Source organism: Oreochromis niloticus, linkage group LG22 (assembly GCF_001858045.2).
Source record: "Oreochromis niloticus isolate F11D_XX linkage group LG22, O_niloticus_UMD_NMBU, whole genome shotgun sequence".
Classification (NCBI taxonomy): domain Eukaryota; kingdom Metazoa; phylum Chordata; class Actinopteri; order Cichliformes; family Cichlidae; genus Oreochromis; species Oreochromis niloticus.
In genome coordinates this window covers 37,538,017-37,565,289 of record NC_031985.2, presented here as the reverse complement: position 1 = coordinate 37,565,289, position 27,273 = coordinate 37,538,017, and the positions used below count along the sequence as shown (strand labels likewise).

Sequence of the window (27,273 nt, the reverse complement as noted above, 5' to 3'; positions counted from 1 at the left end):
GGCTGAGTTTGTGGTTGTTGTGTGTAGGGGGCGGCTGAAAAGCTGCGGCCGTGTTTGAAGGCAAAAGCAACCGAAATAAAGTGTGTAAACCAGTGAAATATGTGGTCGGGTCCCTCATTCCCATTACATTCTAGAGATGGACCGATCCGATATTACGTATCGGTATCGGTCCGATACTGACGTAAATTACTGGATCGGATATCGGCGAGAAATAAAAAATGTAATCCGATCCATTAAATATCAAAAAAGCACCTCACAAAACTTGCGACACGGCGTAACTCGGCTCATAACCGTAGCACGTCGGAGCAGTATGCGTCATGTGATAGAGCGGCTGTGTGTATTTGGAGCCTCGCTAGCAAACGAGCATTTCATCTCCGAGGAAGTTATCCCAGAGAGAAGTAAAGCAAGTGTGTAAGTTCATCTCTGAATGTTTGTAAAGCATTCCCACGTTAAGCTTAACAACTGATATATGGAGCGACTGCCTCTCTCCCCCTCCCTCTCCTGCTGATACTTCAATCGTGAAACTGCTTAATGATCAGCTGATCGGCTTTTCTGTCGCGAGTCCGTCTCTCTTCTTTGTTTTTGGCCCACTTTGCACCAGAAAGAGGAAACCAGCAGCTGAACAACAGCAGCACGTTTAAGCTTGATAAGCTGTTGTTAGAATTTATTTAATATTACTTTCTACACCAGGATCCTTTTCTACGTAGCTGACGGCTGGTAACTGTGCAGGGGCGGATCTAGCAAAGTTTAGCCAGGGGGGCCGATAGGGCATGAACAGGGAAAGGGGGGCACAAAGACATACTTTTCTTTCTTATTCTCATTTAAAATGTCTAGCTTTTAATAAATAATTATCTGAATCTTACACCCAAAGTTTTAATCTGATGTAAAATGTATAAAAGTCCATTACTGTATATAGTAACTATTAAGTCTAATCTAACCTAGTAAGCTATAGTACTTTTTCCTTTGGGAAAGTACCATTTGTGAATTCTGCAATTCTGTTGAAGAAAGATGTTGAATCTATTTAATTATTCTTGAAAAATAATTTATTTCTGTGCATTTTTTTTCCACCCTGCATCAAATTTAAGTTGATTACATCGATTAAGCATCATGAGGTGGAGGTGGGGGTGGTTCCCTATTTTTTTTGGGGGGGGGGGTTTGCAACCCTATTAGTTAGGTTGCTTAATATTTCTGCTAAGTACTCTTTAAAATACCAGAATAGGGAGGATGGAGTAGGTTTAAGTTTATTAGATTGATCAGTATTGCTGAACTATGAAATATTTTGGGTGCAGTGTATTTTTTACATACAGGTATAACAGAATAGCTTTAGTGTTGTTGTTTATTTAAACTTGAGGATGAACTTATACAAAATGCAGCAAGATATTAAAAAAACAGTTTTATTGATTAAAAAACACACTATATCGGATTCATATCGGTATCGGCAGATATCCAAATTTATGATATCGGTATCGGACATAAAAAAGTGGTATCGTGCCATCTCTATTACATTCGTGCTGAAACCCAGGAGGTGGCATGGCGGAACCACAACCGGGCAAACCAGTGGAGGCGCTGGCCCGAAACTCGCCGCCACGCAGAGAGAGCAGGCAGCAGTGTTTCGCAGCCAGGGGGAACAGCTGCAGGACTGGTCCGAGCCCCGGAAGCAGCTGACAATGAATCTGGTAGCTCGGGTCAGTTCCTGGCTGACACCACCGCAAGCCCTCAACAGCATGGGGGAGGGAGGTGCCGGAGGGAGGTGCTGGAGGTCAGCGCGCATGAGGGACCTGCTCTGCTGGAGCCGGAGGTTGGCGCGCGGGAGGGACGTGACATTCCCACACTGGAGGACAGTGCACCGTCCAGTCCGGCTAGCTGGCCACCTGTCAAGCCGCCTGTGAGCTGCGGGTTCTGTCCACGTCTGCTACGCTGCCGCTGCTTGCCACGCGGTCGGCCCCCAGATCCCATTCATACCTGTCGCTGGTCCATCGGCCGGAGATATGAATGGTTGCAGCTGATTCCCTCTCCCGGTTGCTGGTGGGAGTAGGTTCGGCTGGATGGCTAACGTTGTGCCAAAGGTTATGGAAAATTGAAGTCCTCTTGCTACATTTGCCAAATCCTCTACTAGGAATCTTGGAGTAACTTTTGACTCAGCTCTGACTTTGGACGCTCATGTTAAATCTCTGGTTCTCTCCTGTTTATATCATTTAAGAAACATTGCTAAGCTGAGTCCCATTGTGTCCCGCTCTGAACTGGAAATGTCATACATGCATTTGTTGCATCTCGTTTGGACTATTGTAATTCTTTGTTCACTTGTTTATGTAAGGCCTCCATGGAATGTCTGCAAAGTGTTCAGAATACTGCTACAAGGCTTCTGACCAAGTTTTCCAAGTACTCTCATCTCACACCCCTACTGATCCAGCTGCACTAGCTCCCCATTAAATTCAGAGTCCACTTTAAGATTATGACTTTGACATTCAGGGCTCTGCATGGACAAGCACAGACAAATATCAGAGATCTTTTACATGGCTGTATGTTAAGTTATTTTGAGGTGACAGCAAATTTACACTGTTATACAAGCTATACACTGACTACTTTACATTGTATCAAAGTGTCATATCTTCAGTATTGTCCCATGATTCAGTATAGTCGCTCATCTCAACGCACAACACAGGCACAGTCTTTGAGAGGGGCTGGACCGCAGTTGCCCACAGTGAGAGGCAGTGGGCAAGGATGGGTATTCTCATGTCTCCCATGATAAAATAAATAATCTACATAAAGGTGAGGTGTGTACTCACTTTTGTGATCCCATTCCCATTGACAAGGCAGAGCTGTGAAGTGAAAACCATTTCAGGTGACTACATCATGAAGATCATTGAGAGAAGGCCAAGGTTTGCAGTAATGTCAACAAATCAAAGGGTGGCTATTTTGAATTAAATTGAATTGAATTTCAGATTCCTCAATTTTATTTATACAGTGCCAAATTACAACAACAGTTGCCTCAAGGTGCTTTATATTGTAAGGTAGACCCTACGATAATAAATTCAGAGAAAAACCCAACAATCATATGACCCCCTATGAGCAAGCACTTTTGCAACAGTGGGAAGGAGATGTAATATCATCTACAGCTACTCTTAGTACCATCGATGTTAAGTTAGACTCTTTTTCTCCAATTGATCTTTCTGAGTTAACTTCAATAATTAATTCCTCCAAACCATCAATGTGTCTTTTAGACTCCATTCCTACAAAACTGCTCAAAGAAGTCCTGCCATTAATTAATTCTTCAATCTTAAATATGATCAACCTATCTCTAATAATCGGCTATGTACCACAGGCCTTCAAGGTGGCTGGCCAATCTCCAACCTTCATTTCATATCAAAAATCCTTGAAAGAGTAGTTGTCAAACAGCTAACAGATCATCTGCAGAGGAATGGCTTATTTGAAGAGTTTCAGTCAGGTTTCAGAGCTCATCACAGCACAGAAACAGCTTTAGTGAAGGTTACAAATGATCTTCTTATGGCCTCTGACAGTGGACTCATCTCTGTGCTTGTCCTGCTAGACCTTAGTGCTGCGTTTGATACTGTTGATCATAATATCCTATTAGAGCGATTAGAACATGCTGTAGGTGTTACAGGTACTGCGCTGCAGTGGTTTATATCATATCTATCTAATAGACTCCAATTTGTTCATGTAAATGGAGAGTCCTCTTCACACACTAAGGTCAATTATGGTGTTTCACAGGGTTCAGTGCTAGGACCAATTCTATTTACATTATACATGCTTCCCCTAGGCAGCATCATTAGAAGACATAGCATACATTTTCACTGCTATGCAGATGACACGCAGCTCTATCTATCCATGAAGCCAGGTAACACACACCAATTAGTTACACTGCAGGAATGTCTTAAAGACATAAAGACCTGGATGGCCGCTAACTTTCTGCTTCCAAATTCAGATAAAACTGAGGTTATTGTACTCGGCCCTGAAAATCTTAGAAATATGGTATCTAACCAGATTCTTACTCTGGATGGCATTACCTTGGCCTCCAGTAATGCTGTGAGGAACCTTGGAGTCATTTTTGACCAGGACATGTCCTTCAGCGCACATATTAAACAAATATGTAAGACTGCTTTCTTCCATTTGCGCAACATCTCTAAAATTAGAAATACCCTGTCGCTTACTGACGCTGAAAATGGGAGGCAGAGCCTTCAGTTTTCAGGCCCCTCTTCTGTGGAACCAGCTTCCAGTTTGGATTCGGGAGACAGACACTATCTCTACTTTCAAGATTAGGCTTAAAACTTTCCTTTTTGCTAAAGCATATAGTTAGGGCTGGACCAGGTGACCCTGAATCCTCCGTTAGTTATGCTGCAATAGACGTAGGCTGCCGGGGATTCCCATGATGCATTGAGTTTTTCCTTTCCAGTCACCTTTCTCACTCACTATGTGTTAATAGACCTCTCTGCATCAAATCATATCTGTTATTAATCTCTGTCTCTCTTCCACAGCATGTCTTTATCCTGTTTTCCTTCTTTCACCCCAACCGGTCGCAGCAGATGGCCCCGCCCCTCCTGAGCCTGGTTCTGCCGGAGGTTTCTTCCTGTTAAAAGGGAGTTTTTCCTTCCCACTGTCGCCAAAGTGCTTGCTCATAGGGGGTCATATGATTGTTGGGTTTTTCTCTGTATTTATTATTGTGCAATCTACTGTACAATATAAAGCGCCTTGAGGCGACTTTTGTTGTGATTTGGCGCTATATAAATAAAATTGAATTGAATTGAAGGAAAAACTCCCTTTTAACTGGAAGAAACCAGTGTAACCAGGTTCAGGGAGGGGCAGCCATGTGCCTTAACCGGTTGGGGTGAGAGAAGGAAGACAGGACAAAAGACATGCTGTGGAAGAGAGCCAGAGATTAATAACAAGTATGAGTCAATGCAGAGAGGTCTATTAACACCAGTGTTGGGGAGTAACTGAATACATGTACCGCCGTTACGTATTTAGAATACAAAATATGAGTAACTGTATTCCGTTACAGTTACCGTTTAAAAAGGTGGTATTCAGAATACAGTTACTTTGTTGAAATAAATGGATTACACGGCGGTACTTTCCTGTTTCATATTGTCGCGGGTCAGGAGTGTTTGGGTTTGTTTGACAGCTATGTTCTGTTGTTCCAGGCGGCAGCGTTACGGTTGCCATGGTTACAGGGTGACGCGCTCTCTCTCTGCGTGTTTCCTGGGTGAGAGAGCGCTTTTTTGTTGTTGTTGTTGTGCTAAGCTAAAAGGCAGAATGCTACAGGCATGGCCCTAAAGAATGTAGCCTCATGGGCAGTGTAGTCCGTGCTGCAGCGAGAATGGACTGCCATACACGTTATGTGTCTGTGAGCGAGGGAGGGAGAGAAAGGAAAAGTCCGAGCTGTCACGGAGCAAAAACGGGAGCTGGAAGCATGTAAATATAATAATAACCACCGCAGCCAAGAAGAGTGCCTGACGAGCCCAGCTGTAAGTAAGCTATTAAGACTCGACTGTACACTGTGTTTGTGTTTTCCTCCGGAAAAAATAAGTTCCGTTGGAGCAGTCTTTCAACGCCTCTCTCTGTCTCTGGCAAGCAAAGTTGACCCAGACAACAAAGTAAAGCTATTTTTCGGCTACTAGCCCGACACGGAACCCACCGTATTAGCCAGAGGTGCCTTTACTACGGTTCGGAGCCGCGGACCTTCAGTAACAGTAATAAATCACAGCAATAGTACATTCACGTAGTTGTAAACAGCATGATAATATATTAAGTAATCCAAAGTATTCAGAATACGTTACTCTCATTGAGTAACGTAACGGAATACGTTACAGAATACATTTTGGGGCATGTATTCAGTATTCTGTAATGGAATACATTTTAAAAGTAACCTTCCCAACACTGATTAACATATAGTGAGTCAGAAAGGAGACTGAAGAGGAAATACTCAAATGGAAGAAAGCAGTCCTACATATTTGTTTAATATGTGCATTGAAGGACATATCCTGGTCAAAAATGACTCCAAGGTTCCTCACAGTGGAGGCCAAGGTAATGCCATCCAGAGTGAGAATCTGGTTAGATACCAGATTTTCAGGGCCAAGTAAAATAACCCCAGTTTTATCTGAATTTAGAAGCAAAAAGTCTTTATGTCTTTAAGACATTCCTGCAGTTTAACTAATTGCTGTGGGTTATCTGGCTTGATAAAGTTGGATGTCATCTACATAGCAGTGCAAATGTATACTATACCTTCTTATGATACTAAGGGAAGCATGTATAATGTAAACAGAATTGGTTCTAGCACGGAACCCTGTGGAACTCCATAATTAACCTTAGTGTGTGAACAAATTGAACAAATTGGAGTCTGTTAGACAGGTATGATACAAACCACTGCAGTGCAGCACCTGTAATACCTACAGCATGCTGTAATCGCTGTAATAGGATATTATGGTCGACAGTATCGAAAGCTGCACTGAGGTTTAGTAGGACAAGCACAGAGATGAGTCCACTGTCAGAGGCCATAAGAAGATCATTTGTAACCTTCACTAAAGCTGTTTCTGTGCTGTGATGAGCTCTGAAACCTGACTGAAACTCTTCAAATAAGCCATTCCTCTGCAGATGATCTGTTAGCTGTTTGACTCTTTCGAGAATTTTTGATATGAAATGAAGGTTGGAGATTGGCCTATAATTGGCTAAGACTGCTGGGTCAAGAGGCTTTTTAATTTAACTACAGCCAACTTGAAGGTCTGTGGTACAGGTTGATCATATTTAAGACTGAAGCATTAACTTAAGGTAGGACTTCTTTGAGCAGTTTTGTAGGAATGGCATCTAAAAGACACATTGATGGTTTGGAGGAAGTAATTACTGAAGTTAATTCAGAACAATCAATTAGAGAAAAATACTGATAATCAATGATACCAAATGCACCTGTAGACAATGTTACATCTGTGAGATGATTATGAGTAATTTTTTCTCTCGGTCATGGTTAAAATTTCATTTGTAAAGAAATTCATGAAGTCATTACAAGTTAAAGGAATGATTGCTTCAACAGTGCTCTGACTTTTTGTCAGCCTGGCTACAGTGCTGAAGAGAAACCTAGGGTTGTTCTTATTTTCTTCAATCAGTGATGAATAGTAAGATGTTCTAGCTCTATGGAGGGCTTTCTTATAAAGCATCAAACAATTTTTCCAGGCTAAATGATGATCTTCTAAATTTAGGTACGCCATTTCCTCTCCAGCTTACGAGTTATCTGCTTTAAGCTACGTGTTTGGGAATTATACCAGGGAGTACTTCTGATTTGAGGCTCTCTTTTTCATAGGAGTTAGAGTATCCATAGTCATGTAGTGAAGAGGTAAAATTATTAACAAGATAATCGTTCTCTGTTTGAGTAGCGTTCTTGTAGCTGTGTTGGTACAGGGCTTTGAAGATGATAACAGTGGGTGAATTATATTCTTAAACTTAGTTACAGGACTACAACACTAGTTGGTGGTTGTCATGGCGGTAATCCCCAAACTAGATAAAGGGAGCTGTTAAGTTGAAATGAATGCTGGAACATTGAGCTACTAGTTGTTTCGCTGTCAATGTGGATTTTGCGTATCGACGATTTCATACATCCCTCATCCTATTCACACAATCCCTTCCGTCAGGGTTCCTTGCGTAATAGCATTCCAACAACACCCTATTTTTTTCTCTTGCCCACCGATGCCTTCTTGTTCCAGTAGGCCACTTCTCATCAGGGTGCCCAGGTTCCTCAATACCTTACGTGGACCTTGTTGATCAGGGCGACGTCCGAGCCAGCATGACTTTTATGGCCTCAGAATATCATCTCTGCTTTTTGCAGATGATGCCATTCTATTGGCTTTGTCACGTGGTGGCCTCTAGCTCGCACTGAAGCAGTTCACAGCTAAGTGTGAAGCATCAGGAATGAAAACAAGCACTTATCAATCTGGGGCCATGGTCTCAGCTAGAAAAGGGTGGAGTGCTCACTCCAGGTCAGGGATGATTTGTGGCACCAAGCAGAGGTGCGCATGCGCCAACCAGCGTGCAGCCTGTTACAGTCGCTCCTGCTTTCTCTCTTAGTTTAGCTCTGTTTTCTTACGTATTCTTTTTTTTCTGACTTGTATTTTCATCTGTTTATCATCTTTCACTCAATCATGTGGATTGAGAGAGTTTTTGTTCTTCTGGTGGCCGTGGAACTATTACTTTTTTCAAGGAACGGGACCGCGGCACATCTCCTACACGCACGGACTGTTTACTCCAGAGATCAGCTGATCGCCCTGATGCCGGCCGGGTTGCTGGCCATACCCGCAGAAGTACCAGCTGAAATTTGGAGAAAAACACATCGGGGATGCAGAGGTCAAGGACAGAAGAGAAGAAAGAAGGAGACGGTGAGACAGCGGAGGCTCGAAGCGAGGAGGAGGTATAAACCGTGTCTGCCGTCTATCGTAATGGGAAATGTGCGATCCTTATCGAATAAAATCGACGAGCTCTCAGCACTGGTACGGAGTCAGAGGGAATACCGAGAGTGTAGCCTGATGTGTTTCACTGAATCATGGATGCACCAGGACATTCCAGACGAGAATGCTTCCGTGGAAGGCTTCCACACTGTTCGGGCGGACAGGGACAGCATCGCTAGCGGCAAGCGGAAAGGAGGTGGGCTTGCTGTTTTAGTTAACAACTGGTGGTGTAACCCTGCCAACATAACAATCAAAGAAAGGATTTGTTGCCCGGACATTGAAATGTGCTGTAGGACTCAGGCCGTATTATTTACCCAGGGAATTCTCTCACGTCATCTCGGTGGCTGTTTATGTTCCTCCCTCTGCTAACCCCACAGCTGCATATGACACTATCCACTCTACCATAGCCCAGTTACAGACTCAGCACCCGAGTGCCTTTATTGTGATCTCGGGTGACTTCAACCATGTATCACTGGACAATACACTACCAACATTTAGACAATATGTGGACTGTCCCACCAGGGGAGAGAAAATTTTAGACCTTCTGTATGCTAATGTGAAGGATGCATACAGCTCCTCCTCCCTCCCCCCACTTGGTAGGTCAGATCATAACCTGGTTCACCTCACCCCATGCTATGTGCCAATTGTGAGGAGGGAACCTGTGACCACGAGGAGCATTAGGAGGTGGTCAGAGGAGGCCTTAGCGGAACTACAGGGCTGTTTCAAGTTGACCGACTGGTAAATACTCTGTGAGCCTCACAGACTACATAACTTTCTGCACCGACTCCATTGTTCCAGCTCAGACTGTTCATTGTTACCCAAATAACAAGCCGTGGGTGACTAAGGACATCAAAGCCCTCCTCAACGACAAGAAGAGGGCTTTCAGAGGGGGCAATAAAGAGGAGGTGAGGAAGGTCCAGGTGTTACTAAAGGACAAGATCAGAGAGGCTAAAGACAATTACAGGAGGAAGCTGGAGTGGAAACTCCAGCAGAACAGCATGAGAGAGGTGTGGAGGGGCATGAAGACCATCACTGGATTCAGGCCAACCAACAGCAGGGGAGCTGAGGGAGGTGAGAATAGAGCTAACGAGTTGAATCTGTTTTTCAATAGATTCGACACCACAGTGTCTGCTCACACCCCCACAACCTCACCTGTAGTCAGCCTGGAATCCAGAGCCACACCACTGTGCCAGCCTCTCTCTTCACTAGAGATGGCACGATACCACTTTTTTATGTCCGATACCGATATCATACATTTGGATATCTGCCGATACCGATATGAATCCGATATAGTGTGCTTTTTAATCAATAAAACTGTTTTTTTAATATCTTGCTGCAGTTTGTATAAGTTCATCCTCAAGTTTAAATAAACAACAACACTAAAGCTATTCTGTTATACCTGTATGTAAAAAATACACTGTGCCCAAAATATTTCATAGTTCAGCAATACTGATCAATCTAATAAACTTAAACCTACTCCATCCTCCCTATTCTGGTATTTTAAAGAGTACTTAGCAGAAATATTAAGCAACCTAACTAATAGGGTTGCAAACTCCCCCCCCCCCCAAAAAAAATAGGGAACCACCCCCTACCCTCCACCTCATGATGCTTAATCGATGTAATCAACTTAAATTTGATGCAGGGTGGGAAAAAAATGCACAGAAATAAATTATTTTTCAAGAATAATTAAATAGATTCAACATCTTTCTTCAACAGAATTGCAGAATTCACAAATGGTACTTTCCCAAAGGAAAAAGTACTATAGCTTACTAGGTTAGATTAGACTTAACAGTTACTATATACAGTAATGGACTTCTATACATTTTACATCAGATTAAAACTTTGGGTGTAAGATTCAGATAATTATTTATTAAAAGCTAGACATTTTAAATGAGAATAAGAAAGAAAAGTATGTCTCTGTGCCCCCTTTTCCCTGTTCATGCCCTATTGGCCCCCCTGGCTAAACTTTGCTAGATCCGCCCCTGCACAGTTACCAGCCGTCAGCTACGTAGAAAAGGATCCTGGTGTAGAAAGTAATATTAAATACATTCTAACAACAGCTTATCAAGCTTAAACGTGCTGCTGTTGTTCAGCCGCTGGTTTCCTCTTTCTGGTGCAAAGTGGGCCAAAAACAAAGAAGAGAGATGGACTCGCGACAGAAAAGCCAATCAGCTGATCATTAAGCAGTTTCACGATTGAAGTATCAGCAGGAGAGGGAGGGGGAGAGAGGCAGTCGCTCCATATATCGGTTGTTAAGCTTAACGTGGGAATGCTTTACAAACATTCAGAGATGAACTTACACACTTGCTTTACTTCTCTCTGGGATAACTTCCTCGGAGATGAAATGCTCGTTTGCTAGCGAGGCTCCAAATACACACAGCCGCTCTATCACGTGACGCATACTGCTCCGACGTGCTACGGTTATGAGCCGAGTTACGCCGTGTCGCAAGTTTTGTGAGGTGCTTTTTTGATATTTAATGGATCGATTACATTTTTTATTTCTCGCCGATATCCGATCCAGTAATTTACGTCAGTATCGGACCGATACCGATACGTAATATCGGATCGGTCCATCTCTACTCTTCACATGGCGCTGTTGCCTCCTGTGAGATTCCTGACACCCCTCTCCCACCCATCACCTTCACTCAATACTTGACTCAGGCAAGTCTGCTGGACCAGACGGAGTGAGTCCCCGCGTCTTCAAGGCCTGTGCCCCCCAGCTGTGTGGAGTCTTTCATAAACTGTTTATGCTGAGTCTGAGTCTGCAGAGGGTACCAGTGATGTGGAAGACATCATGCCTCGTCCCTATTCCAAAGATGCCACGTCCCAGTGGCCCCCAGGATTACAGGCCCGTGGCACTGACCTCCCACATCATGAAGACCCTGGAAAGGCTCATCCTGGACCAGCTGCGACCCATCGTCAGACCACATCTGGATCCCCTTCAATTTGCTTATCAGCCTCGTCTCGGAACAGAGGACGCCATCATCTACCTGCTAAATGGTGTCTACACCCATCTGGACCAGCCGGCGAGCACTGTGAGGGTCATGTTTGTTGACTTTTCCAGTGCTTTCAACACCATCACCTCCTGGGTGATAAGTTAACAGCGATGCAGGTGGATGCTTCTCTGGTGTCCTGGATTGTTGATTACCTGACAGGACGACCACAATATGTACGTCTCCCACAGTGTGTGTCTGACAAGGTAATCAGCAACATAGGGGCACCACAGGGGACTGTCCTCTCCCCCTTCCTCTTCACCCTCTACACCACAGACTTCAGCCACTGCACAGAGACCTGCCATCTTCAGAAGTTTTCTGATGAGTCTGCGGTGGTTGGATGCATCAGCAGGGATGATGAGACAGAGTACCGGGCTGTGGTCGACTCCTTTGTCACATGGTGTGAGCAGAATCATCTGCAGCTCAACGTGGCCAAGACCAAGGAATTGATAGTGGACTTCAGGAAGACCAGGAAACACTTGACCCCTGTTTCAGGGGGTCCATGTTGACATTGTGGAGGACTATAAATACCTTGGAGTACACATTGACAATAAACTGGACTGGGCTAAAAACACCACAGCACTTTACAGAAAGGACCAGAGTCGTCTCTATTTTTTGAGGCGACTGAGGTCCTTCAACATCTGCCAGAAAATGCTCAGGATTTTCTATGAGTCTGTTGTGGCCAGTGCGATCCTCTATGCTGTTGCATGCTGGGGGAGCAGGGGGAGCAGGCTGAGGGTCGCAGATGCCAACAGACTCGATAAACTGATTCGTAAGGCCAGTAATGTTGTGGGGATGGAGCTGGACTCCCTCAAGGTGGTGTCGGAGAGGCGGATGTTGTCCAAGATAAAGAGAATGTTGGATAATACCTCCCACCCACTCCATGACATGCTGGTCAGTCGCAGGAGCACGTTCAGTGAGAGACTGAGATTACCGAAAAGCACCACTGAACGACACAGGAAATCATTCCTGCCTGTGGCCATCTCCCTGTACATCTCATCCACTTAACACACTGTTGACTGCAACAGCTACACCCTTCTTGCACATGTTCTTTTCAGCTATTTATTAATAAGTTACTTTTATGTATATATATGCCTGTATATATCGTGCTATTCTTAGTTAGTGTATTGTCTGTCTTTGTTAATGTTTGCTTATAATGGAGCAGTGTAACGAAAAATAATTTCCCCTAGGGATCAATAAAGTATTCTGATTCTGATTCTGATTAAGTATCTCAGGGTCTCAGGTTTACAAGCCATGGGAGAGGGGAGCAAGAGATTGACAGATGGATTAGGGTGGCATTTGCAGTCATGCAGAGGCTGTTTGTTCCTTTGTTCATACTTACCATTGTTTCTTTGTTTTGAGCCTCCATGTAAGTTAGGTGTTTGGGATCATCACCATACCTGCCCTGACCGGCCTTAACCAAGAGGAGGATTGTTTTAGGGAAAGTTTTCTCTGTTTTAGTGTTTTTTGAGATTACGGACTAACTTATCAAGAGTTAACTCAGAGGGATCTATGTAAATGAGTTAATCAGTGGAGTAGTGGGCTTTATGTAATTCTCATTTCCCTGAGGAGGAGGGGTGAGCCGTGCTACCTAGGCCATATGCTTTTTGATTTTTATTATTATGAATTAATCTGGGGAGCTTAGGTTTAACTTTCATGTTTTATGGAGATCACGGTAAATAAATTGGTCATATCTGGGGACACAAAATATCTGTTGAGTCTGTTTACCTACCACCTTGCTTCATGGGGTGTAGCTCATGAGGTAAACCAGGTCATCTACTAATCGGAAGGTTGGTGGTTTGATCCCTGGCTGCTCCAGTCTGCATGCCAAATATTCTTGGGTAAGACACTGACCCCAAGTTGCTCTCTGATGCATCCATTGGAGTAGATAGACAGTAGAGATAGAAAGCACTTAAGCATAGAAAAAAGTGGATACAGTGGGTGTATAAAGCACTGTGAGCACTCTGGGAGAGTAGAGAAGCGCTATATAAGAATCATCCCTTTTACCATTTTTGAGCCAAACTACATTACAATCTTTGACTTACCCTTTAAAATACTAGACATGATCATCAAGCGGACCCAAAAGACCTTTGCATCAATTTATATGTTTAACATACAGTTGGTGTTCCTACTGTAGTGGTTACAGTTGCAGTTATAAAGCAGTTATAAAGCAGTTTGTAGCATGAAAGACCACACAGTTCACATTTTCAACACTTTATTTGGTTGTTGTCTCTACCACGCTCGGTTGCAGCTTTTCAGCCACAACCCCCCACACACAACAACACACCTCAGGTCCCAGCACGCCTTGTACAGGGGAGGCATGATGAGCTGATGGAGTTCCGGTGTGTCAGCCTCCCCCTGAAGCCTCGCCACAATGTTCATGTTTGGGTGTTAGCAACATCCATAGTCTTCTGTAGTAATTAAATACAAGTGTATTAAGAAGAAAGGCCTGTCCCGCTTCATAGTAGTTGTTGCTAGTTTTGCTGTTGTTGTACCATACTATTAGCAACCTTGTAAGCCACCTGCTGTGGATGACATTATAGTTATAGTTTACACAAATTGTATAATTTTCTGATTCGGTCTGTAATGGAAAATTTGTGTTTCACCTTATTGAAGCCCAGCTTACTATTGGTATGTAGTTTTCTTGAACAAAGAATGATGTGAATATTTGAAATCAAACTAATTGAACTGAGCTCCCTACAGCTGAACAGACAAAGATTCCCACAAAGATAACAACATGCTGGCTAGAAAGGAGCTGTTATTATTTTACCTTTTTGTCTATGCCAGTTTGTGCTGTATCGATCACTTTGCAAAGGTTTTAACTTTCTTTCAATAAATCTCCGAAAATCAGTTTGGTTTCATGTTGATTCAGGAAAACCTGCATTTAAGACTCCATGAGTCTGAAAGAGTGCTTACCTGCAAACAAATTACTGAGGAGAAGAGTGCCTGGCAACTAAGAGTAGACAGTGACCACTTAAATCTCAATTACTTAAAGTCTCTCCAGAGGGGAGAGACGCTAAGACGAGCTTGAATTTCTGATTGTATTGTAGTTTTCAGAGAAAAATTCTGTAAACACAGTTGGTTTGGGCTGATCGCCAGAGGGAAGATGCAAATCAACACTGTTAACCTGGGCTGAGGACCACTGGCAGATGCAAATTATCACAGTTAGTTTGGGCTGATTGCCACAGGCAGATGCATGCTAATGGCAATATGGGTTACATAAGGGACAACTTACTGGGTCTGAATTCACAAATAGCCATTGGTTGATTAGTTGTGATTGAGAATCTACAGATTGGATGTCTGAGATTAAACATGAGTACCACCAGGAACAAATATGGGGAGCTCAAAGTCCAAAACATAAAGCAGACTCAAGAAGTATACCCTAAAATAGTCCAAATGTCCAATTTATGAAAAACAAACATGGTGAAATATTGTAGCAATAAAATGTGCGGATACATTAACTTTAATTTCCAAAAAATGGGTATTTCAATATAAGATTAAATAATGAAAAAAAGGGGAAAAGGAAGATGAGGAGACATTACTTAAAAGAGAAGTAGTATGTGTCATTTAATAGATTGAAATGATTATTATCTTGTCGCAGGACTTTGCAAGAATCAGAGAGGGAAAGTGGTAACAGGCAGGTATAAAAAATTGTATGTATCAGTAGCAGGCAAACCCAGACCTGGATCAACCTCGACCAACATCATCAGACCTACATCAAGGGCCAGGTTTGGCTAAATATTCCACAGCTTTACCGCCACCCATCTTGAACCGTGAAAAACATGTTTCAACGACAAAAAACCCCCTCCCCCTTAAGACACAATACAGTTCCAGAGCAACTCTACTGACATCAAGAGTCAACAGCAGGTGTCCAGACAATGGCATTGCCCTCAACCTTAAAAGGAGATCAGCAGCATATACAAACACCATCATGAAAGGAGAGACATCCTCCAAATCAAAAAGTGGGAAGTTCACCTGCAATATATGTGTGAATGGACTTAGAAAGACTGTCTGAATTTGAGATTTTCCACACATGGAGTTAAAATGACATGGAAGAGACAGAAAAATAAGACAAAACTGAAACAAACCTTGCCACCGCACCACTGACAATGTACACATCACAACCACAAAATACTGCAGGATGTGGGAAAGGCAAACAGCAGCAGAGAGGTGGAGGGAGAAGAGAACATGGAGACTGTTTTTAGTGTGGGGACACATGAATAATTGGGTTAAGCATTGTCCTGAAAAGAAGACAACTGAGGCTAACTGAATTGGAGTGGATGTTAAAGAAGAGAAGGGTCCTCAGCATCCTCAAGCGGTTATACGGGGCAAAATTATTGTTATAAAGAAATCAAAGCCGCAATTACAAGACTAAAAGCACATAGAAGCCCTGGCACGGATGGTTTCACTGGTGAATGGTAACGGAATACATGTACCGCCGTTACGTATTTAAAATACAAAATATGAGTAACTGCATTCCGTTACAGTTACTGTTTAAAAAGGTGGTATTTAGAATACAGTTACTTTGTTGAAATAAATGGATTACACGGCGGTATTTTCCTGTTTCATATTGTCAGGGTCAGGACTGTTTGTTTGTTTTGTTTGACTGCTATGTTCTGTTGTTCCAGGCGGCAGCGTTACAGTTGCCATGGTTACAGGGTGACGCTCTCTCTGCGACTGTGTGTTTCCTGGGTGAGAGAGCGCCTTTTTGCGCCTTTTTGTTGAAGAAGTCACTTGGATGAGTGATGAAACGTTTCTCCCACAAAACGCTACGTCCAGATGAACAGATTCAACTTTTGGAGATGTACTTACCTGGATGATTGAGAATGCATCAAGACTTTTTGTTGTTGTTGTTGTGCTAAGCTAATAGGCAGAATGCTACAGGCATAGCCTTAAAGAATGTAGCCTCATGGGCAGTCCGTGCTGCAGGGAGAATGGACTGCCATACACGTTATGTGTCTGTGAGCGCGAGGAGGGAGAAAAAGGAGAGTGGAAAAGTAGAGTTGTCATCGAGCAGAAACGGGAGCTGGAAGCATGTAAATATAATAATAACCACTGCAGCCAAGAAGAGTGCCTGACGAGCCCAGTTGTAAGTAAGCTATTAAGACTCGACTGTACACTGTGTTTGTGTTTTCCTCCGAAACAATAAGTTCCGTTGGAGCAGCCTTTCAACGCCTCTCTCTGTCTCTCGCTAGCAAAGTTGACCCAGACAACAAAGTAAAGCTATTTTTCGGCTACGAGCCCGACACAAACCCGACGTATTAGCCAGAGGTGCCTTTACTACGGTTCGGAACCGCGGACCTTCAGTAACAGTAATAAATCACATTCATGTAGTTGTAAACAGCATGATAATATATTAAGTAATCCAAAGTATTCAGAATACGTTACTCTCATTGAGTAACGTAGCGGAATACATTACAGAATACATGCCCCAAAATGTATTTTGTAATCTGTAGTGGAATACATTTTAAAAAGTAACCTTCCCAACACTGACACGGAGGAATTAACTCCTAGACTAAAGGTGGTGTGTAACTGGGTGCTTAAAGCAGGGGAGGTTCCCCGCTCATGGAAAGAAGCGACCATATCTGCTGTTCCAAAGGAGGGAGAAGATAAATAGAACTGTAGCCACTGTTGACCAAGATCAGTATTAACCTCCTAAGACCCGAACTCTTCCACGACATGCATTTTTAATTTCTCTTTGATATTTGGGCATATTGGGGCCCGATGAATGTAAAAACAAAGAATTTCCAGATTTTTTTTTTTTACCTTATTTTTGTTTTTAAGAAAAATGAGAGCCACAAATGAGGATATTCATTTGAAATTTTGATAGAACAGTAGCAGTATAATGTCCTCGTAAGTGGATATCAGGCCCATGTAGAGCAAAATTGAGTATTTTGGTCAAAATAACCAAAAATGTGATGTCCACATATGTGGACGGCAGGTCCTAGGAGGTTAAACCTGGATTAATCTCATTAATCCAGTAATTTATTAATCTTGACTAAACTGGGTTTATCTGTCAGAGGCAGACCCAAGTCAAAATTAGAAGGACTCTCCACATCATACATCATATAAAAAAGAATAATATAGAGGCAATGCTGATGGGTTTAGATGCTGAAAAAGCATTTGACTCTGTAAGATTGTCATTTCACTATAAAGTTTTAAAGTCTGGATTTCATCAAATAGTCATTAAGACAATTCAATCAATCTGCAATAAACCAACAGCCAAAGTTAAAATAAATGGCAGTCTATCAGAACCATTTACTCTTGAAAGACCATGCTGACAGCACTGCCCCCCTCTCACGATCTTATTTGCTCAGTTTGTTGAACCTCTTAGCCAGTACATAAAACAGGGTAATCAAATTAGAGGAATCAATATACAGAGAGACGATAAGGAGTTCGCTCTCTTTGCCGATGATATTTTAATCCCTACCCAGAATAATGATGATATTAGAGGAATTACATAAATATAATATATTCTATAAATATTTAAAAAACACAGGTTGTGACCTTTAACTGTGGAGGGCCAGGAGTGACAAAATAAATTAATTAAATATGCCATTAAATAATTAATTAGATGCTTTATTAATTAATTAAATTTGAATTAATTAATTAAATATTTCAATAATTAATTAAATGTCCATTCAATTCATTTAAAACATTTATTAAATTATGTATTTATTTTTAATTTTATTTAATTAATGATACATTTAATGAATTAATTATTGACACACTTAATTAATTATTTAATTATGTATTTATTTTTATTCATTTTGGCACTCCTGGCCCTGCGGTTGTCTTCATGACTTTAATTTATCTGTCAGCCTCACCCATCAAAGTGTCCAATTTCACTGCAGGTAACATGTACGTGCAACATTGTAGTGACAAATAAAGGCTCATCATCATGTCAGGGGGCGGGGTTAACACTGACTGAGTTAAAACCATTGCTTTGGCCTGGTGGTCATTGTTTCAGTGAGTGAAAGAACATGTAGGAACTAACTGAACTGTGCTTTGAAAGACTCTGGTTGTGTGTCACCAAATATACTTTTAATTTTTAGCAGTTTATTCTTCAGATATCTGGTCGGTTTGTCAAGATAGAGCCTATTTGCAAAAGTGCGTCAATGATTTTGGAGATGTCTGTCCAGCCCAGTCTCACAGCAAAGGGTATGATAGAACCGCTCGCCTCGCAAGCGCAGGTACACAACTGTTATAACCCCCGCTGGCCCAACCCACCTCTCGGAGGTTAACCGTCATTTACTGAGGTTATATCGGGTCTTTATATCCTGATGTTTGTATGTGTGATACTTGTTTCAGTCGCCAATTCTGTATCAAAACTACCATTAAAAACTTGTTTAAGAAGGAGAGAGCGCAAATAAATCTGATTAATATCTGATCTTTAGGTTTTTTGTACAATAATCAGTTTAACCTGTGTATACACACGAAAACTTTATTAAAAGAGATATCGTTGGTGTTTCCGTCATGTAGTAACTGTTAGGTTTGACTGTACAAAGCTTGTTCTTGCTCTTGCTTCGAGAGATTAGTCCTACAGGACTACCTCTCCCTAGAATTCGACCCTTACCAGTTCACATACCGGGCAAACAGATCCACAGAAGACGCCATCGCCCTCCATGCTGTGCTGAGTCACATAGAACAGTGGCAAAGCTACATCCGAATGCTCTTTGTGGACTACAGTGAGCTTTTAATACAATCATCCCGGACATTCTCATCACCAAACTGGTCACTCTTGGCCTCCCTCCTCTCACACGTGCCTGGATAAAGGACTTTCTTACAAACCGTCCCCAGACTGTAAAACTCGGCCCTCATCTCTCCTCCAACCGCACATTGAGCACCGGCTCCCCACAGGGCTGTGTGCTGAGCCCCCTCCTGTATTCTCTCTACACCCACGACTGCAGTTCGACCCACAACAACAACCTCATCATCAAATTTGCTGATGACACCACAGTAGGCGGACTCATCTCAAAGGGAGACGAGGCAGACTACAGAGAGGAAGTCCTGAAGTTGGCAGCATGGTGTTCAGAGAACAACCTGGCACTGAACACTAAGAAAACCAAAGAGGTCATTGTTGACTTCAGGAGGCACAGCACTGATTTAGCCCCCCTATACATCAACGGGGAGTGTGTGGAGAGGGTCCACACCTTCCAGTTGCTTGGTGTCCTCATCTCTGCTGACATCTCCTGGACAGACAACATTACAGCGGTCGTCAAGAAGGCCCAACAGCGGCTGCACCTCCTGAGGGTCCTCGATGGAAATGTCACAGTCTAAGAAGGCTGGCCTGTCATGTTTCATATGCTCACTGGTGAACTTGATGTGTTTGTCCACCAAGTTAATCCAAGTTACATCCTGAGATTTGATTTTCACCCAGTTGTCATCCACATACCTGAACCAATGACTTGGTGATGTAGAGTAGGATAACAAAGCCATCTATGCCAACTTTTCTCTCTAAATGATGGCAATAACCTTCTGAGGCAGGCCTGCAGTATTCAAATTCCACGTTTTGATAGGAAATTTTGTTAAACCATTGCTCAACTTATGTCTGCATAGAAGCAGTTACTTAAGGTGTACCTGCAAGGGGACTTGTGAAACAGGAAAAAGTTGTTGAAAAGCAATCAAGACAAGCAAGACAGGACAGTTGGGGTTGAGGTTATAAAGATAAGATCACCAGTCTCAGCATATCTGCATGGGCAGTGGAAAGTTCAACGCATTTATGTACTTGTAAAACTTGGTGCAATCACATTATAAATGAAGGCAAGACATTGTATGCTGTAGTCCTACTTTTTCCACTGCGTTATACTCTGCTGTGTACTCTGTACGACTCCTTACAGCAAGTAAAACTCGTTGAAACAGACAACTTTCATGCACAGGTCCAGAGAGCCAACCAGTCTGGTTGAGGATAATATATCTGCCTCCGTGCATGAAATAGAACGTCCCTGCTGATGAGTGGACACTGTTCATTCACTCGGAACTGAATTATTTTTGACAGACAGCCACCCTCTCTACTTGTGAGATTAGTCTTAAGGCTTTCTTTTTTGATGAAGCATAAGGTTTGGGCTGAATCATGTGACCCTGATTCCTCCCACTGTTGCACTGCATTAGGCCTAGGGTGCTGAGGACTTCCCATGATGCACTCACTATACACCACTCTGCATTTAGTGAGTAGTTCTTATAATCTCTGGCTCTCTTCTACAATGTGTCTTTCGTCCCATCTCCCTTTCTTGCCTTCAACCAGTCACACCAGATGACTGGTCCTCTTTGAACATGGTTCTGCTGGAGGTTTGTTCCTGTTAAAAGGTTTTTTTTCTTCCCACTGTCGCCAAGTGCATGCTCTTAGAGGGGTAGTTTGATTGTTGGGGTTAATTTTGTATTATTGTAGGGTGTTTACCTTGTAACTTAAAGACTGTTAAATAAATAAATAAAACTGAATGCTGTAATTGTAGCCATTTTGTGAAAGGCAATCATGGCTACTGATCAGTGGTCATGACAAGTTACATATTAATGATCATGAAACTGACCTTGTTAGTTAGTGGCGCTACTTTCGTTCTTTAAGCAAATATACTGTTTGTAAGGTTGGGGAAATCTGCAGCAGCTGAGACTGAAGAAGCCACTTGGATGAGTGATGAAACGTTTCTCCCAATGAAAACAGAACGTCCAGATGAACAGAATCAACTTTCTGGGATTTCCTACCCTGGATAACTGAGCATGCATCAAGACATCAACATGATAAACACTTGTTTTGTTTAAATGTGCCATATAAATAAACTCACTTGACTTTTGTAGAGAATTATTTTGTTATATACTAAGATACAGCTTTCATTTTCCTGTGCCTATATAATGCTTGACCCCTGCATTTTGTAGAAGTGCAGGTATGCGGGATCCCCTTAATTGAGGCAGTGTCCTGCTTCCTGCCTCTGGGCAGTTAAGTTCTTATTTAACCTACTTTAACCTGCTGCATATATCCTGTTGAATTGTGGTTGAGCTGGGTAGGTTTACTACCCAGCAACGAGGTAATAAAGGGGCACCTATATAAGCAGGGTTTGGATCCTTTGTTTGATGAATTCCTCAGGACAACACTATGAGTGACTTGTAATGACTGAATTCCTGCTTGCAAGAATAAAGCGTTCAACATACAACTCTAGCAGTGTGACTTCTTTTATTTAATGCACTAAATTTAATTCAATTCAATTCAATTCAATTCAATTTTATTTATATAGCGCCAAATCACAACAGAAGTTGCCTCAAGGTGCTTTATATTGTACAGTAGATCGCACAATAATAAATACAGAGAAAAACCCAACAATCATATGACCCCCTATGAGCAAGCACTTTGGCGACAGTGGGAAGGAAAAACTCCCTTTTAACAGGAAGAAACCTCTGGCAGAACCAGGCTCAGGGAGGGGCGGGGCCATCTGCTGTGACCGGTTGGGGTGAGAGAAGGAAGACAGGATAAAGACATGCTGTGGAAGAGAGACAGAGATTAATAACAGATATGATTCGATGCAGAGAGGTCTATTAACACATAGTGAGTGAGAAAGGTGACTGGAAAGGAAAAACTCAATGCATCATGGGAATCCCCGGCAGCCTACGTCTATTACAGCATAACTAAGGGAGGATTCAGGGTCACCTGGTCCAGCCCTAACTATATGCTTTAGCAAAAAGGAAAGTTTTAAGCCTAATCTTGAAAGTAGAGATAGTGTCTGTCTCCCGAATCCAAACTGGAAGCTGGTTCCACAGAAGAGGGGCCTGAAAACTGAAGGCTCTCCCTCCCATTCTACTTTTAAATACTCTAGGAACAACAAGTAAGCCTGCAGAGCGAGAGCGAAGTGCTCTAATAGGGTGATATGGTACTACAAGGCCCTTAAGATAAGATGGGGCCTGATTATTTAAGACCTTGAATCTGAGGAGCAGGATTTTGAATTCAATGAAGGGAAGCCAAAACAGGAGAAATCTGCTCTCTCTTTCTAGTCCCTGTCAGGACTCTTGCTGCAGCATTTTGGATTAACTGAAGGCTTTTCAGCGAGTTTTTAGGACATCCTGATAATAATGAATTACAGTAGTCCAGCCTGGAAGTAATAAATGTATGAACTAGTTTTTCAGCGTCACTCTGAGACAGGATATTTCTAATTTTAGAGATGTTGCGCAAATGGAAGAAAGCAGTCTTACATATTTGTTTAATATGTGCGTTGGAGGACATGTCCTGGTCAAAAATGACTCCAAGGTTCCTCACAGTGTTACTGGAGGCCAAGGTAATGCCATCCAGAGTAAGAATCTGGTTAGATACCATATTTCTAAGATTTTCAGGGCCGAGTACAATAACCTCAGTTTTATCTTTTACACAACACTTTCCTCCCAGGTTAGACAACTTAATGATTTTGAAACCATTGAGGAATCATAACAGTCTTTGGATTAAGTTAAAGTCAAATTTAAGACACAAATAAAGCTTATGTACGGTTGTGGTTTGATAAGTGGACATTTGAAACTCTAAAGTTTATTGTGCATATTTATAGAAAGAAAATATTGTTTCTGAATCCACAGTGCCATTAGAATATAGCATCCTTTCTTTTGAGCCATCAGGGACATGAGGGAATGTTACCTTAATAAAGACTGTGTGCTGTTTCTCAGTGTCTGCTTTATTGTTTACAGACATAAAATACTAAGGGCTCTAAAAAGTGGCCTCATGTATGCTTTCTAGTAAGAAGGTTATTAGAATGGAATAAGGTCCAGAGAATTGTACTGCCTGGGCCACCCGGGACCTCGACAGCAATTACACACTTCTGTTTACTCCACAAATTGGCCCCGGAGAGGGGCATGGGCATCTGTAGCGCCTAGTTAAAGTGATTGAGGTGACCCCAAACCATTGATTTTTTCCTTTGTCTTCAGCATCAAGCCTGGCCACCCTTGATCATGCATCTGTACTCTGAGAGTCATTTCTTGCTTTTAGATCACATTAAACTGTGGTTAAACTTCAGCTGCTTCAAAGACCCAACAATTACTGATGATGTTATCAGACCTTAAAAAATATTCTTGAGTAAAAGCCTCAAGTGTTATTAACTGCACTTCTGTCACAGCATTAGAATAAAGCTTGAATACAGATAAGAAAACATGGAGGGCCACAAATTCAAATCACACTCAAACACTGATCTTTATTTCATAAATGCATCAACGATAGTGATCGCCTGAAAATTCTTTCAGAAAGTAAAAAAGGGTAATTGTTAGATTTTTCCAGTAAGACTCCCACTGAAAGAAGAACTGATGAAAAAACTCTTCCTAAAGCCTCTGTCTAAATACCAGACCAGCTGATGAGTAATGATGCCTATTTTTCTTTCAATTTACTTTATATAGTAAAATCACCAGAGTGTGACACTTCATTAAGTTAATTAGGGTAACTTAATTATAGTCTTTCACGGGTCAACCATGAAGCTTCTGATTGATGGCATAGCCTGTAAAGGTAATCTTCTTGTGAACTGAAAAAAAATTTCATTAGCTGCTACAAAAACGCATCAAAAAATTATGAATGCTTAAGGCACACTAAGCATATAAACGGCCAGTAGTCCAAATCAGCAAACACTGGCATTAAATACCTAACTGCTATATCGCCATAAAGAGCTGGATACTCTTGAGGTCATAACAGAACTTCAAATACAAATTATTTACTAAGCAGTAGGAGGCCAATGGCTGTGGAGGAAGTGAAGAAAATGAAACTTTTGGGCTATAATTTCAGCAGTTGCAATCCTTTTGATGAAAACAAGACTCAGTGCAGCAAAAGGAGTGCATCCCACACAAGTTCACAGTTGAGTACTTTAAACACTGTCTGAAGAACTTTAAGAGCTTTTGGCAATTCAAACCTTTTATCCAAATCTTATGGTCTGATTCACCACATTACACAGCATGCCAAGCAGTGCTGCAAGGGTGTAAATAAAGTCTTAAACAAGTGCCCCTTTGGCATGGTAACAGGGTTGAATTAAACACCATCCGTATATTATGAGTAGACTGTCCCTTTATTACTGAAATCAATTTGGTGAGGGCCTGGGGCATTAGCAGGATGGATGTAGGCTTGGTCAGAATGAGGTTTATCTAAGCTAAGCAGGCTGAGAAAAACACAGCATCTATAATAACCTCGAGGCTATCCAACAAAGCATTTTTCCCCCCGTTGCACAACAGAAACATGTGTGCAATGGCACCAGCAGTGTTCCAGTAACACTCTAAACCAGGAGCTGTAATTACTATAACTTTAAAATAATTCATCAACACCAAGCAAATCAAAGGGACATATCAACAAAAAAGATGTTGGCTATAAATCTGAGAATGAAACTTATTTTCTGTGACCTTGAGCAAGAAACAAAGCTAAACTTTTACAGTAACAAAAACACTAATCTCACAATTTGTTTATGGAAGAAAATAGCACCAACATTAACTTTGTTGAACAAGTGTAGACACTTGTACAAGTTAATTCTAACAAATAAAAACACACACAAGCCTTTACTTAGAAACTGCATTTTAGTGTCTACTTGTGTTATCTTTGTCTTATATTTACATTTGTTTGTTGATCTGAAATATTTAAGTGTGACAAACATACAAAAAATAGGAAATGAGAAAAGGGGCAAACACTTTTTCACACCACTTTATCTGGGATTCATTGCAGATGTGCAAATTGTTAATACTTTGTTTTAATCCCTAAAAAATCTGATATTTTTAACAGTTCAAAATTAGAATAGCAACTAACCTATCAGACCATCTTAGTCTTAATAAATGTGAAACAAGAGTGAAATTTAATAACCACTGAGGGAAGGACAGTAAACAAGGTGTTGCAATGGCCCAGTCAAGTTCTAGACCTCAACCTGCTTAACATGCTATGGAAGGAAATTATGACAGCTGTGAATGCCCTCAAACATTAATGTTGTAAAAAACAGTGTGGCAGAATTTCTCTACAACAATGTAAGACACTGATAAAGCCATACAGAAAATACTTCTTTCAAGTTATGTGGTTCCACATACTATTGTATCATAGGGTGTACCTAATTTTTTTTTTACAGACGCTGCTTCTCCCATCCACTCACAAATTGCTGCTCATATTGAAAGCGGGATGGGGGGGTTGGGTGGATAACTTTTTACACCAGTTTTTGCACCAGACTGTCAAGCAGAGGGGTTGCCTAACCCCCTATATCTTGCTCATCTAGCTGAATCTCGACTGCACTGATCAGGTAATATTCTGCACTTAATGCTGGCATTTAAGAATCATTTTCCCCCCACAGGCAAAAATAGTGCATGACTTGGCATTTTAAAGCAGATAATAAAACTTTCCTTAAATACAGCTCTCATCTCAGAGTGCTTTTTAGCTGCCCTTAGTGGAGTCAATTATCTCCCCACACTTGCTATTACTGAGACACTCTGAGCACCTTGCGCCTGAAAAGGTCTGTACACCATACTTTCTCAAAAATGTCACATTCTTAAATGCCTCTCAAATGTAGACCCTGCAATATCAGAAATGGCACACACGTGGTTTCTTTCATCCATTTGTTGCTTAAACAAGCTTCTTCACCGGGCCCGATGAATTCAAAGTGAATAGTAAAAATCCTTCAAAATCAGAAACCATGTAGCCTGTTGTATAGTGATGAGTTACTTTCCAAAGCAGAAACGAACAGATTGTTATGACCAATGCTTTGAACAGACACTAAATACAAGTGTTCTTTCCATGCTAACATAATAGAGGGAAAATGCTTGTATTACTGTGTCATATCAGAACTTTTGTTACCATGAAATGCGGCCCTGCTATTGGCCTGGAGGTTCTCCAATTTGATTGTTCTAAACTAACCTGAGTTTATGTTTTCTTTATAATCAGCATGTTGTGGTTGGGGATAGCATCATACAATGTTAAAACAACAGAGACACATTAGCTTCTGAAAAATGACTAAAAATGACAAATTTTTGGGGGCGAAAAAAAGTTAACTGAAGAAAATAAAACTTTGGTTTCATAGACACTGACTCTTTTGACAATGAATTTAGCTTTGCTCATACAATATGAAACTCTCTGAAATTCTGCTTTTGATTATTTTGACTTACTGTCTAAATAATTAGGATGAAATGATTCAACCTCTCACTGATCATTCAAATCTGTTTCCACACAGAAGTTTGGATCTCAACTGTAATTTCTGTCTAAAGAAATCATCTGCAGTTAAGAATAGAATTATGTCTTAATTCACAAGGCTGATCATTAAATCGGCTTGCTACTTTATTTCACTTAATCATGCTACTTAATCTATTCTTAATGCTAGACATTAGTCAATTTCAGTACATTTATTTTGCAATATTATTCCATACAAACAAACAACTAGACAAAATCTAAACCAAAATATGTGGGATAATCTCATTGTGATAATTCATACATGTGTATTAAACCTATACAAACTTAGTATAGAAAATAAAGAAATTTGTGTTTGGTTGATGTTTGTTGTAAAAATTCTTCTTGGCAATGCATTTTATATTTCATTAGTTGTTTCCCATGAAATGGTGCCACATTTTTCAGGAAAATGCATTTGTGGGTTGAAGAGCAGGGTTGATCATGTGAGTTGCACCCATTAAATGCCATGCCATGCTCGGAGAAAATTCTCTTGAGTTTCTCTGATAAACTGCTACATAAGGGATGACAATGTTCTTCCGTTTGTCATTCTGTTTCTCCCTAGTTGGTGTGACCTTCTTTCCTGTGCATCTTTTCCAATTTGATAAAGGCCCAGTTGGAATAACAACATGTTTTGAGAGCTTTCTTTAAAAGGGTGTGTTCCTTTTCTTTCCCTTTTGCCGTACAGGGAACTTTATCTGCCTGGTGT

General features: G+C 41.5%; 1 protein-coding gene across 3 annotated transcripts in view; it reads right to left on the bottom strand.

Annotated features, from left to right (window-relative positions):
- The window catches only part of phf14 (PHD finger protein 14), a 144,981-nt gene that overhangs the window by 4,227 nt on the left and 113,481 nt on the right, over nucleotides 1-27,273 (bottom strand). Inside the window, exon 19 of one of the 3 annotated variants that reach the window (XM_025902161.1) lies at nucleotides 12,780-12,851. The exons of the other annotated variants lie outside the window; for them this stretch is intronic. Coding sequence (XP_025757946.1) covers nucleotides 12,780-12,851 — 72 coding nt within the window. The remainder of the gene's footprint in view (nucleotides 1-12,779; nucleotides 12,852-27,273) is intronic. 3 annotated transcript variants of the gene reach the window in all.